Source organism: Rattus norvegicus, chromosome 9, assembly GCF_021556685.1.
Source record: "Rattus norvegicus strain SHRSP/BbbUtx chromosome 9, alternate assembly SHRSP_T2T, whole genome shotgun sequence".
Taxonomy (NCBI): Eukaryota; Metazoa; Chordata; class Mammalia; order Rodentia; family Muridae; genus Rattus; species Rattus norvegicus.
This window is the reverse complement of record NC_141542.1, coordinates 88949987-88962284: the sequence shown is the minus strand read 5'-3', so window position 1 is coordinate 88962284 and position 12298 is coordinate 88949987. Positions and strand designations below refer to the sequence as shown.

General features: G+C 45.4%; 1 protein-coding gene across 3 annotated transcripts in view; it reads left to right on the top strand.

The window, feature by feature from the left end:
• The window catches only part of Mreg (melanoregulin), a 69406-nt gene extending 57714 nt beyond the window's left edge, over positions 1-11692 (top strand). For all 3 annotated transcript variants that reach the window (XM_087567318.1, NM_001192002.2, XM_087567316.1), the window contains 3 exon segments: positions 7223-7313; positions 8848-9011; positions 9868-11692. In XM_087567318.1, coding sequence (XP_087423444.1) covers positions 7223-7313; positions 8848-9011; positions 9868-10002 — 390 coding nt within the window. In that variant the 3' untranslated portion in view covers positions 10003-11692.
• The last annotated feature ends 606 nt before the right edge of the window (positions 11693-12298 follow it).

Below are 12298 nucleotides of genomic sequence, written 5' to 3'. Positions count from 1 at the left end.
TTGAGCCACCCCCAAGTTCCTAGACAACAACGGTAGGCATATGACCCCATGGAGCAGTGTTAACTGTAACACAGCTCACAATAGCGAATTGTTTAGCTGCACAACATCCACAGCTGGTGATGAAACTCAACACCTGGAAGCAAGCAAATCTAGAAGGCTCATCCCCTCAGGCTCACAGCTGCAGCTCCAGCAGCAGAAGCTGCCTCTCCTGTTACAGAAGGAGGGGTTCTGAGGCGAATGAGACCTTCATGGGGTTTGACCTAGTCAGTTGAAAAGGCTCATTTCTCCATCAGCTCTGGTTGCCAGCAACTAGACCCTCCTTCCTTAGACTGAGTGCCCCATAGTAGTGACGACATACAGCGACTGAAGCCATAAAGCCAAGCGTTGGGAAGACAAATCCCAGAGCCCCCACAGGCCTAAGTGCCAGGATCCTGGACACTCACCCCTCTTGGACTGAATTCCTTGTCAGCCCCCTCCTCAAAGGTTCATCTAGGCCGATACTTATCCTTTTATGTCCTGGGTTTCTCTGTCCTGTCACTTGAGCCTGTCCCCTTTGGGATGAGGCAGATGGCAATGAGTGGACCAGCTGTCTAGGAACAGTGAAATATAATCCTATCTTTCCGCCTCATACCATGTCTAATGGACAGAGAAAGCAAGCTTTGAGGGTACTGAAAGGCAGCGCCCCTTCTGCTCAGGTGGCCTTGACACTGTCTGGTCCAGGGATGTTTAGAGGAGACTCTGATCTGCCTTTGCATAGTTGGCTGTGTGTCACCCTCCTTCCTTGCCAAGCCTCCCCAGTCTGTTTCTCCCAGGTTGCATGAGATCTGACTGCATTGGTCTTCCTGCTGCTGGGTAGTAATGAGCACCTAGAGAGCAGAGGAGGGCTCTTCCGCTTCTGGGACCATTACGTCTCCTCGAATCCTCATTTCCACACCACACTGGTGAGAGAGGAACAGCATTGTGGGCTAAATGTAGGTCTGACTGGGTGGCAAGCCCTTGAGAAATAATGGGATTTGGGAAGCTAATAGTCTTGGATTTAAATTTCAGTTTTCTACTCAATTAGCTGAGTGGTTTACCTCACAGAGTCTCACCCAATAGCTTTCTACTATAAATTCACCTGGAGTTTCTTCTGAACATAGCACTGAATATAAAGGGGCAAGTTAGGGCCTGCGACACTGTGAGAGAGACATGTCTGGAAAGCACCTTTCAGCTCTCAAATGCCTGATCAGATAGAGAGGGGGAGGGTTAATGGATGGTTTGGTTTTATTCTATCTTCATTGAATTCAATATTTTTCAAATATGTGTGAGGCAAAATACCTTATTAAATAAATGTGCGGTGTTCAGAGTGGAAAAGGACCATATAGTATACATTTCCTTATAGTTATTCTGCACGTGTGTGCACATACTCATACCATCAGTGCTCATGTAGAGGTCAGAGGACAGGCAGTGAGCGTTGGCTATCTGCCTCCACCATGTGGATCCTGGGAATGAAGCTTAGATTTTTAGGTTTGCCAGCAGGAGCCCTCTACCCACTGAGTCATCTAGCTAGCCCATGTGTGGCCTTTTCTGATAAGATGTAGTGCTGTTTCTACATTAAAAAAGACTATGTCACCTACAGAACTTGGCTTCCTCATGTATCTTATGTGCAGTTGAACTCAGCAGACCCAGTTGAGGATGCTCGAAGTAGAAAGTACTACATAGGACAGGGGTGCACTCAGGTTCTAGTGTCTTAAGGAGCCTACACTCTAGCAGTGAAAGACGCCCTGCACGCACCAATGTAGCAGCGTACGCACAGTAAACCTACAACATTGTTCATGAAGGAGCTGAGGGAAGAAGCATTACTTTCAGTTAAGCTGGAGGAGGTGGTAGCATTTGAGCGGAGTCTCGAAGGCTAAGTAGAATGTAGACGGAGAGGGATGGGGATGTGCTCCTTCTTGGTCCAAGGCATGGAGGGCCAACACATACTAGAGGACAGTGGGTGTATCAGCTCCATGATCCCAACATTCAGGGATTTAGGAAGAGGAAACAGGAGGATTGCTGCTAGTTCCAGGAAAGCTTGGGCTACAATAGTAAGAATATATCCAAAATAAAAGGGGTGGGGTCCTGTCATTTGCAATGGTGTGGATGAACATAGAGGTCATTGTTTTATGATCTAAATAGGATAAGCCAGACAGACAAATACTGTCTGATTTCATTTTCATTTGGACTCTAAGGTGGCAAATTTATACAAGCAGAGAGGAGAATCGTGGTATCAAAGGTTGGAGTAGTGACCAGGGGAGACGCTAGTTAAAGAACACAGTGTTTTCATTTTTTTAAAGACTTACTTATTTATTTTATGTATGTGAGTACACTGTAGCTGTCTTCAGACACACCAGAAGAGGGCATCAGATCCCATTACAGATGGTTGTGAGAGACCATGTGGTTGCTGAGAATTGAATTCAGGACCCTGGAAGAGCTGTCAGTGCTTAACCACTGAGCCATCTCTCCAGGCCGTTTTAATTTTTTTTTTTTAAAGGCTTATTTTATTTTTATGTGTCAGTGTTCTGCTGACATGTAGATTGTGCCATGTGCACATCTGGTGCCCGCAGAGGTCGGATTGAGAGCATCAGCTTACTTGGAACTGGAGTTGACACACATGCAGACTGTGCACTAGGAACTGGACCTGGGTCCTCTGCAAGAGCAGTAAGTGCTCTTAACTGCTGAGCCAGCTCCTCAGCCATGAGGAATACAGAGCTTTGATTTTGTGCAGGAGAAAAGTGGTCTGTGTTAGTTAGGGTTTTACTGCTGTGGAAAGACACCATAACCAACTCTTATAAAGGAAACCATTTAATCGGGGCTGGTTTATGGTTCAGAGGTTTAGTCCATTATCATTATGGCAGGAACCGTGGTGGTAGGCAGGTAGACATGGTGCTGGAGAAGGAGTTGAGAGTTCCACATCCGGTACATCTGGATTGGTGGGCAGCCGGAAGAGTGACTCTACGCCTGACTTGAGCTTCTGAAAACTCCCCTGCCTTGCCCAAGTCTCACTTCCTCCAACAAGGCCACACCCCTCCAGTCCTTGCACTCCGTACTGCCTGTACCTCTGGGGGCCATTTTCATTCAAATCACCACGTGGTCTGAGGAGCTTAAATCAGTGCTCATGGTCCCGGCCAGCTTTGTCAGTACTGATGGGAGATGATTTTGCTCTCTCTGTTCCGCGCTGCCAATTTAACTTTTGTATCAGTTGTAATCTGATTTGGCCACATGAAGAGAAGACCTCCCCATCCCCACCCCAAGTGTAGCTGTGAACATCCCCAGGTGTTCATTTCAGTCACACATAGTTTGGCTCGGTTCCCAGGCATTTGACGGAATTAATTCTGCATTATTCTTTTTGCCAGATCTTTGCTACTCCCCTCATTCTTAATATTTAAGGTCAAATTGTGTCGAGCTTAAAAAGCAAATCGGGGGCTGGGGATTTAGCTCAGTGGTAGAGCGCTTACCTAGGAAGCGCAAGGCCCTGGGTTCGGTCCCCAGCTCCGGGAAAAAAAAAAAAAAAAAAAAAAAAAAAAAGCAAATCGTCAGAATTTAAGAGTTCTAGAAGCACATCAAGAACTCGTTCCTTTCTAGCATGAGGAAATGGTTCTTTCCAGTTATGAAGAATTGTAATTGAAGAAGATTCTATGTGTGGTCATTTCTCATCTGCCTCACGTTCACACTGTTATTTAGAGCACCGTGTTTAAGGGGGATTCGGTTTCCTCTGACCACTCATCCTATTAAATCCGATTTTCACTCAGGCTTCTACTTGTTTTAGAGCTGTATTATTAGGTCAAAAGAAGATATTGATAGTGGATGAAATTGATGTGTGAAAGATTGATGACATCATCTATTTGCAAGTTATTTACAGTGGGGAGGCTGGACCCAAGGCCGTGTCACCAGTCAGCTGGTAAGGGCTCTCTTGCTCATGAATAGATGGTGAGTAGGTAAGGAGCTAGTCCCAGTGGCCTTTATCCATTATCTCCATTGTGCTTGGCAGCAGCGAGAAGAGATGTCGGTAGGCAGAGCACCAGTTGCGCCCTCTAGTGTTACTGTCTGGGTATAGGACCCAGGTATGGGATTCTTGATCCTTGGTAGTCACTAGCGATGTCTCAGCCTGGGGGTTGAGACTCTTGGCTCTGAAAACATGACAGCCCCCTGGAACTGTTGTGACAGGGGACTACAGGTTGTTGTTTCTGCCTCTTAACAGACATTTATACCTTTCCTCCCCTGTCAAGATTTATTTATTTATTTTTATGTGTATGGATGTTTTTCCTGCATGTTTATCATATGCATGCAGCGCCCTCAAAGACCAGAAGAAGGCATCCGAGCCTCTGGGATTGGAGTTAGAGATGTGAGTGCTGAGAACTAAATCTCGGTCTTCTGGGAGAACAGCAAGTACTCCTGACCACTGCGCCATCTTCTCAGCCCTTACTGATCCTCTCTTACTGACTTTTCTTCCTGGTACCTTGGTTCTGTCCTGACTGCTCTGGAACTTTTCTTTGCAGAGCCTCTTCCAGTAGTTAGCCATGGCCAGGACTTGGGGTGCCCATAGCAAGAAACAGGAGCGAGGGGTCATCATGTGGACTGTTGTTGGTTAGCTAGGATTATTCAAGCCCAGCATCCCAAGAGGGTGTATGCTGACTTGCGTCTGAAGGCCGAGGAACAGCTGAGCCTCACAGGCCACTGTGGTGTGGGTAGCATTGCAGATGAGGCACAGGCAGTGAAATAGGGGCAGTGGGGCTAGATCCAGACGTAGGCAGACAGTCTGGCTCAGCACAGAACGCTGTACTGAATCGTCACTGAGTACTATAAGGTCTTCCTGCTGAAAAGACCATGGTTCAAGTTTTCCCTTTACAGTTTATCCAGTCAGGGGTGGAGGTTGTCTAGGCATGCTTTAATGTGATGCTGTGAGGCCAGGATTGCATATTATTTACTTTTAAATTAAAATATTGTAGGCGTATGGGTGTTTTGACCAGAGGTGTCTGTGTATCATGTGCATGCAGTGCCCTCAGAGGCCACAAGAGGGCGTCAGAGCTGCTTGGAACTGGGGCTTCAGAGGGTGGTGGCGCGCTAACATGTGGTGCTGTAATTCCAACTTCAGTCGTGTCCTCTGGAAGAGCAACTGGTGCTCCCAACTGCTGAGCTGTCCATCTCTCCATGATTTCCAGATGACTCAGTTAACTGCCCTCCATTCTTCTTTTTTTTTTCCTTTTTTTTCTTTTTTTTTTTTTTTTTCGGAGCTGGGGACCGAACCCAGGGCCTTGCGCTTCCTAGGTAAGCGCTCTACCACTGAGCTAAATCCCCAGCCCCTCCTTTTTTTTCTTTTTCTTGTTTCTTTTTTTCGGAGCTGGGGACCAAACCCAGGGCCTTGTGGTTGCTAGGCAAGTGCTCTACCACTGAGCCAAATCCCCAACCCCAACTGCCCTCCATTCTAAGACCTTTTTGTCTTTGATTCTAGGCACCACACATGCATACACACGCCTCTAGCTGGTTCTTCTTTTTTTCTTTATTATTATTTTTTATTATTATTTTTTAAGAACTAGGAAATCCACAACCTGCTGCCTTAAAGAGTGTAGCATAAAGCCCTTTCCCTTCTCACGGCGTGTCCTCAGATACAGTCTCATTCGCAGTTGGGACAAAGCCCACTTTATTTCTAGCTTTTCTTTTTCAAAGTGGTACCTTTTGATGCATTCCAGCGGCAGCTAAGCTGATTTTCCTTAGCTAGGCATGAAATTGAATGGCAGTCTGCAAGGCAAGTCTATCTTGAAAGGAATTTAGCAGGGAGCGCATGGCGTTGTTGAAACCTTTTCAGTTACAAGAGTCAAAATATTAAATAGCTTGAGTCTTAAAATCAAACATTTAAAATGCTGTTCTCGAAGCTGAGAGCAAAGGCAGTTGTGTCTTTTCTAGGAAAGGAAAGGCGTTCACGATAAGAAAAGTCTCCTTAAAAGCAAATTCCTGTGACACCTGAAGGCAGCAGTTCTCAACCTTCCTAATACCGTTACCCTTTAATCCAGTTCCTCATGTGTGGTGACCCCCCAACCATAGAACTGTTCTGTTGCTACTTTATGACTACAATTTGCTATTGTTACAAGTCATAGTGTAAATACCGATGTGCAGGATGTCTGATATGTGACCCCCAGAGGGGTCTCAACCCTAAGGCTGATCCTGGTCCTGATAGGATCAACATGATGCCCATGTTACCCAAAAGCTGATACAGGACTTTCCAGGATGGAAACCTTTTAGTGGACCTCACTCTGTGTGCCCACACAGCTTACCATATCAAGAGTGATGCTAAGATACGGGATGGGCGACGCGGCAGGAGTCGGGATGCTCTGGAGTCCTAGATCTCTATGTCATCCTCATAACAAACCGAGACAGAGAGTCTGGCTGTTGTCTTTTCATGAACTTCTAAGATTTATTACCTAGAATAAAATTATTTGAGCCTTAGTTTCGTCATCTATAAATGGCTCCAAATACATGGGTTTTATTAGGTCTTCATTGTAGGCAGGCACTGACATCTTTTTCTTTCGTGTGTGTGTGTGTGTGTGTGTGTGTGTGTGTGTGTGTATGTGTGTATGTGTGTGTGCGCACGCTCACATGCTGATGTGAGCAGTCTTCCTCAGTCATTTTTTGTTTTAGTCATAGAGGCAGGGTGTCTCAGTTGAAGCCAGAGCTCACCAGTTTGGTTAGTCTAGCTATCCATGAACGTGCTCCCCTCCCCCAATATTTCTGCCTCTGAGCACTGGAATTATAGACCTACCCCTTCACCCACTGGGCATCTACAGGGTGCTGGGTCTCTGAACTCTGGTCCTCAAGCTTGTGTGGTAAGTACTTAACCTCCTGAGACAACCTTTGTCCTAATATCTTATACTGTAAATCTTGACGGTAGTCTTACGCGAAACTTTACTATGGCTAAGCACATTTTCAGGTAAGGTCAGTGCATTGGAGAGAAGTGATTATCAGAACGTCTAAGTAACATTCAGATGTGACATCCCTTAGAAGCAGAGCGATTCCTCAGCAATGGCAGCTGATGACGTTCCTGTCACCTCTGCCTTGTGTAGGCCTCCTTTTCTTGTAGGATTATGTTCCGTGTTCCGATTAGTGAAGAGAGGAGCCATGTGTTTAGGCAACATGAGGTTCAGAGGTGCGATAGGGGTTTTAGGCCAGAGGGTGTAAGTAAATGTGAATTTTTATCTCTTTACAGGAGTGGCAAAGACTCAACTATGATATCTACACCCTGCGGCAGATCCGCAGGGAAGTGAGGAACAGGTGGAGACGAATCTTAGAAGATTTGGGTGAGTCTGAGAGAGACTGAAACGGTAAAAACAACTGGTCACGTGCTTTTCACTTTTCCATCAAGGTTTGCCTGGACTGTCCCAGACCCGCCATGGAATGATGACATGGAGACCTTTCATTAATTCTGAAAGCATGGCCTTAGCTTCAGCTTGTTCCCAGCTGGCTCCTTTACTTAAATTGGCCTGTTTATACCAACGTGCGACCTGCCATGTGGCTCGCTCCCTCCCGAGCGCCGGCACTTGCCTTGTCTCCTGACTCAGATTCTTTCCCAGAGTTCCTTACTTTGCCCAGAAGTCCTGCCTCCCCATCCTGTTTTGCTGTAGGCCATTGGGTTCTTTTTTAAATCAATTGGAAGGTGGAGAAGATGTTTGCAAAAGGCTGAGACAGGCGATGCTTCATCAAAAGTTTGCCAAACACTGACTAATTAAGTTACCTTGTACTGATTAGGTTCTCAGTTTTTCTTTTAGGCTCTCAACATAGACCTTGATATTTCTGTTGTCACCAGTCCATATGACTTCATCTGTCCCCAAGTCAGAGATGACACCAGGTAGCAAAGTCATATGGGTGTTACTACTTACTGGTTTTGTCATTATTTATTGACTGAATTAGAAGGAGAGCGATTGTCCAAGCGGTAATAGCTTTATAAATATGACAGGTGAGAGAAATATTGTTTGTAAGAGATATTCAGACAGAAAGTTCTCAAAGAAGCAAAAAGTGGGAAAAGTTGCAGGGGCAGGAAAATACACTTGACATTATGGTAGACATTGAATAGTGGCCTTTCTTAGTTCTACTAGGGTTGAATAAATATCCCCACATCAAGAAATCAGCTTGCTCTAGTGTTCAGAAATGAGTGACCACCTTTAGAGTCTTTGATAGTCTGCTTTGAGGTCACGTGATCCTCTGGCATTCCAGGTTTCCAGAGGTGGGTACCAGGGTGGCAGCCCTCGTTGTCTTGGCTGGGGTCAGTGGGGTAAGGTGGGTGCTCTGCCCTCCTAACTCGCTCGGTCTCGCTGTGGGTTAATAGTTTACTTTCCACAAGTCAGTCTGATCAGTTGCCTTCTGTGAGTCTTTTCTGTCTTTGGGAATGAATTTTCCACCAGTTGACTAGATTACCATGAGGATGAAAAGGGGGGCCACTAACAAAATGCCATGAGCAGTCAGGAGCCAAACCTCCTTTAAAAGAGGGAAAAGGTAACAAGAAAAACCATGGAAAACATGGACTAGTGTTAAGTAAAGAGCCTCCCACTCACACAGTGTGGGAAGCAGCACACAGTAGTGCCTTTGACCTTAGTTTTCACTGTATAGAATCCACATTCTATTTTCAAGACAGGGTTTCTCTGTGTAGCCCAGCTGTCCTGGAGCTTGCTTTGTAGACCAGGCTGTCAGGAACCCTGAGATCTTCCTGCCTCTGCTTCCCGAGTTATGGGATTCAAGGTGTGCACCACCACACTGGTCAGGATCCTTTAATAACCACAGTGATAGTACCACAGGATGAGCTCTTCCTAGTGATGACTTTACATTCTCCTATGTTAGGCTTTCAAAGGGAAGCTGACTCTTTGTTGTCAGTGACCAAACTCAGCACCATGAGTGATTCCAAAAACACGAGGAAAGCCCGAGAGATGCTGTTAAAACTGGCAGAAGAGACCTCTATCTTCCCAGCCAGCTGGGAGCTCTCCGAGAGATATCTCTTGATTGTGGTAAGTGGGTGTCTTCCTTATCTGTCCTGTTTGGCTTTGCTTTTACCTTTTCTGTTATTTCCTGGAACACCCATCCCAGCCTCACAAACTCCAGCAGGATACAATGGCGGACGCTGTTGCTGCTGCCGTTGTGTGCACCTGTGGCCGATGGCACCAGAGCCACCTGAAAAGCTTTGAGGGGGAGGATAATCTGGATCTCACCTCAAGCCCTTGAGGCTCAGGCTGTGGCCAGAGTCTGTTTTTCAGACAAGTCCCGCTGTGTGGTTAGTTTCGACCTTAGGTCAAAGGGTCAAAGCATCTCTCCAGCCTGAGATTGACACGGTTGGTGGAGGGGTTGGGGAGATAGTCTAGTTTGTGCTCCAGCACCCACTTTAAAAGTCTGGCACGCTGGCACTCAGGGCTGGGACGCAGAGAAATAGGCTGTGTCCTGTTTCTAAGACACTTAGGCTTGCTGAGAGCTAGCCTAGCTGGTCAGGTGCCTCATAGCTCCCAGTGAGAGACACTGTTTCCAAAAATAGTGAAACAAAGGTGGGGTGGCTCTGGAGGAACAACACCGAAGGTTGACCTCTGGCCTTTGCATGCACACATCTGAACACGCACACACACACACACACACACACACACACACACACACACACACACACACACATGCATGCACACACATATGCTTACATTACAGAAGATTGGTGGAAATAAAGAGGTACAGCAAGCCTCTAAGACTTGAAATTTTAATGAACGCTTTACTTGCCTGGTCTGATTTCCAAGGCAGGCTTTGTTGTCTATTAAATTTTCGTATCCATGTGGCTTGGTCTCTAACTTGGCAAGCTTCCTTTTGTCTTTTCTTTTTAATCTGCAGGACCGGCTCATTGCTCTAGATGCTGCTGATGACTTCTTTAAGATTGCTAGCCAAATGTACCCCAAGAAACCTGGGGTCCCATGCCTGGTAGACGGCCAGAGGAAGCTGCCCTACCTTCCATTTCCAAGTCCCTGAAGGGAGGCCCAGAAGAACAGAGCTCTTTACACAGTAATTCACCCAAGCTGGACAGCTGCCCACAGTTTCCAGTGAGCCAGGAGAGGGCTTTCTCCAGTCAAACACTAATGTGAATCCTACGAAACGAAAGGTCTTTCTCAGGACCCTCCCCTAAGGATGCTCTGGTTACACTAAAACACCCGGTGACCACCGTGCATCCAGAAAGGAAGGTTAAAGAGGTGGTTGGTGGGCAATTCTTCCTGGATAGTCAGGTTCCAAGAATCCATGGCTTCATTGGTTATGTAAGCCACAGTCATTCATTCTGTGGAGTGTGGAGGACTGATGTTTTCTAATCAACAGAAGGGTCTGACTAATAGAGAAGGGTGTAACCGAGCCCTCAATTACATCGCCAATGTTGAGGTAATCATTATTAAGTGTAATACTAGACAGGGTGCCCCAGATTTCATAAAACCTCCTAAAACCCCCTGTGACCTCGCTTTGATTTGGAAACACCTGCAGCAGCTGGGGTGCTGTTTAGGGCATCCCTCTGAGCATCAGGCACGGTTATTTAGAAGACTAGGTGAGCCAGACCATAGATTTGTGTAGACATACAGCCCAGACAGCAGAACTTCCTGTAGCTCGTGTCTTCCTCTGTGATGAGAGCACCCCGAATCCTTGGCACCAATCCTCAGCCCTGAAGTTACCCAGTTGCCTCGATTTTTTTTTCCCATGTTGCCCATTTCTGATCCAAAAGCCCTTGGCATTTTTAGGAAGAATAGCATCTGTAAACTGGAACGTTTGGCCTCTACTCCCTGCCTTGAATCTGTTTCCTGATTGTCAGCTGAGGGTCGCAGCCGCCTAGGGACCTTTTGGTGCAAACTTGCAGATATGCAGGTAGTGGCACATGCTGACTGCTGGGTCTTCACTCTGAGGGTGATTTTCTAAAATGGAGCTGTGCTAACAGTGCAGCTTGCCCACCGAATGAGAAGCCCCATCTCCCAAGATCATAAAGCAAAGCTTGCCAAGAGATCGTGGTGCGTTTTGTTGAAAGGCCTTTAAAGACTTGTGGGATTTATCTGTAGACTTCTGAGGACAATAGAAATATTTTTATTTTTTAACAATTTTGCACTTCTGACTTCAGGTGGAAAATAAATTTGTATTAGTCTGTTCAGGGGATTGAGACTTGAAAAATTTCATATCCTGAGAAGTTTTTTTTCCCCCAAGCGTATACTTCATGTTTAAAATATTTACTAGGAAATACATGTCCTCCATTCATTAATATATTATAGACTAATTTAACAGGTGCGTTTCAGGAAAATTCTTCCTAGTTTAATAAGTAAGGTAAAAGTTTTATTTTATTTTATTTTTTTTTTAGTGTTTAGTGCTTATTCTCTACTTCATGTTTAAGATTAGCCCACAACTATTTTCAGTCTCTTCTGTGGGCTATTAGAAGATAAACAATAAAATAAACAAAAGACATCTTAGAATGTTGTATTGTTTTAATCAGAATTTGTTTTGGCTCTTGTCTTCTTTGATGTCAAAATAGATAAAATTGTCTGCGTCTATGAATTATAAACCATTAACCATAGTTTTTATTTTTTTGGTTTCAAACAAGTAAGGATAAAATTATCTCTGTGGTAACTAAAATACCTGCAATTAACCCAGGAGATGTTTCCCCAAGGAATTAAAAGACTTCTCTGTGTGCCTTCAAGTTGAATTGTGTGTTATATTTCTGATAAATAAGAAGAAACTTTGGTGTTCCTTCCATCATCCCTTTAAGTTAGAGGGAGAAGAGACTGAGAGACAGATGGGTTTACACCTAAGTCCAGTCAAGGACTGGGTTTTCTGCTCAAATGAGTAAACACTGTGTTGTATGAGAGGCTCAGACTGACTGAAGTGGGCCCTTCAGAAATCACAGGCTTCTCAACAGGACCAGGGACTGCCGATGGGTTGGGAGGCCACAGGGCTCACCTACTTTAATCAGCGTCTCCTTGTGGACTACATCAGCACTTCTCAGATTCATCTGCGTGCTAGGTGGTTTTAAGTGGTAGATGGGAACATATTTTTTATATTAAAATTATCCTACTGGGCATCAGGGGGAAAAATCCCTGTAATTAACAAGTCAAATACACATGTTCATATTTCCTAGATGTTTTTGGACAGCAAAGCATTTCTTAGGGAAACATTTACCGTGGTGAGGAGGGATGTGTTCATGGGACACTGGTGTCACTGAGAATTCCCCTGATACCTCTGTGGACCAGATGCTGTGACAGAAGAGATTTCACTGAGAGCAAAGGTACAGAAGGGTAGAGGCCCA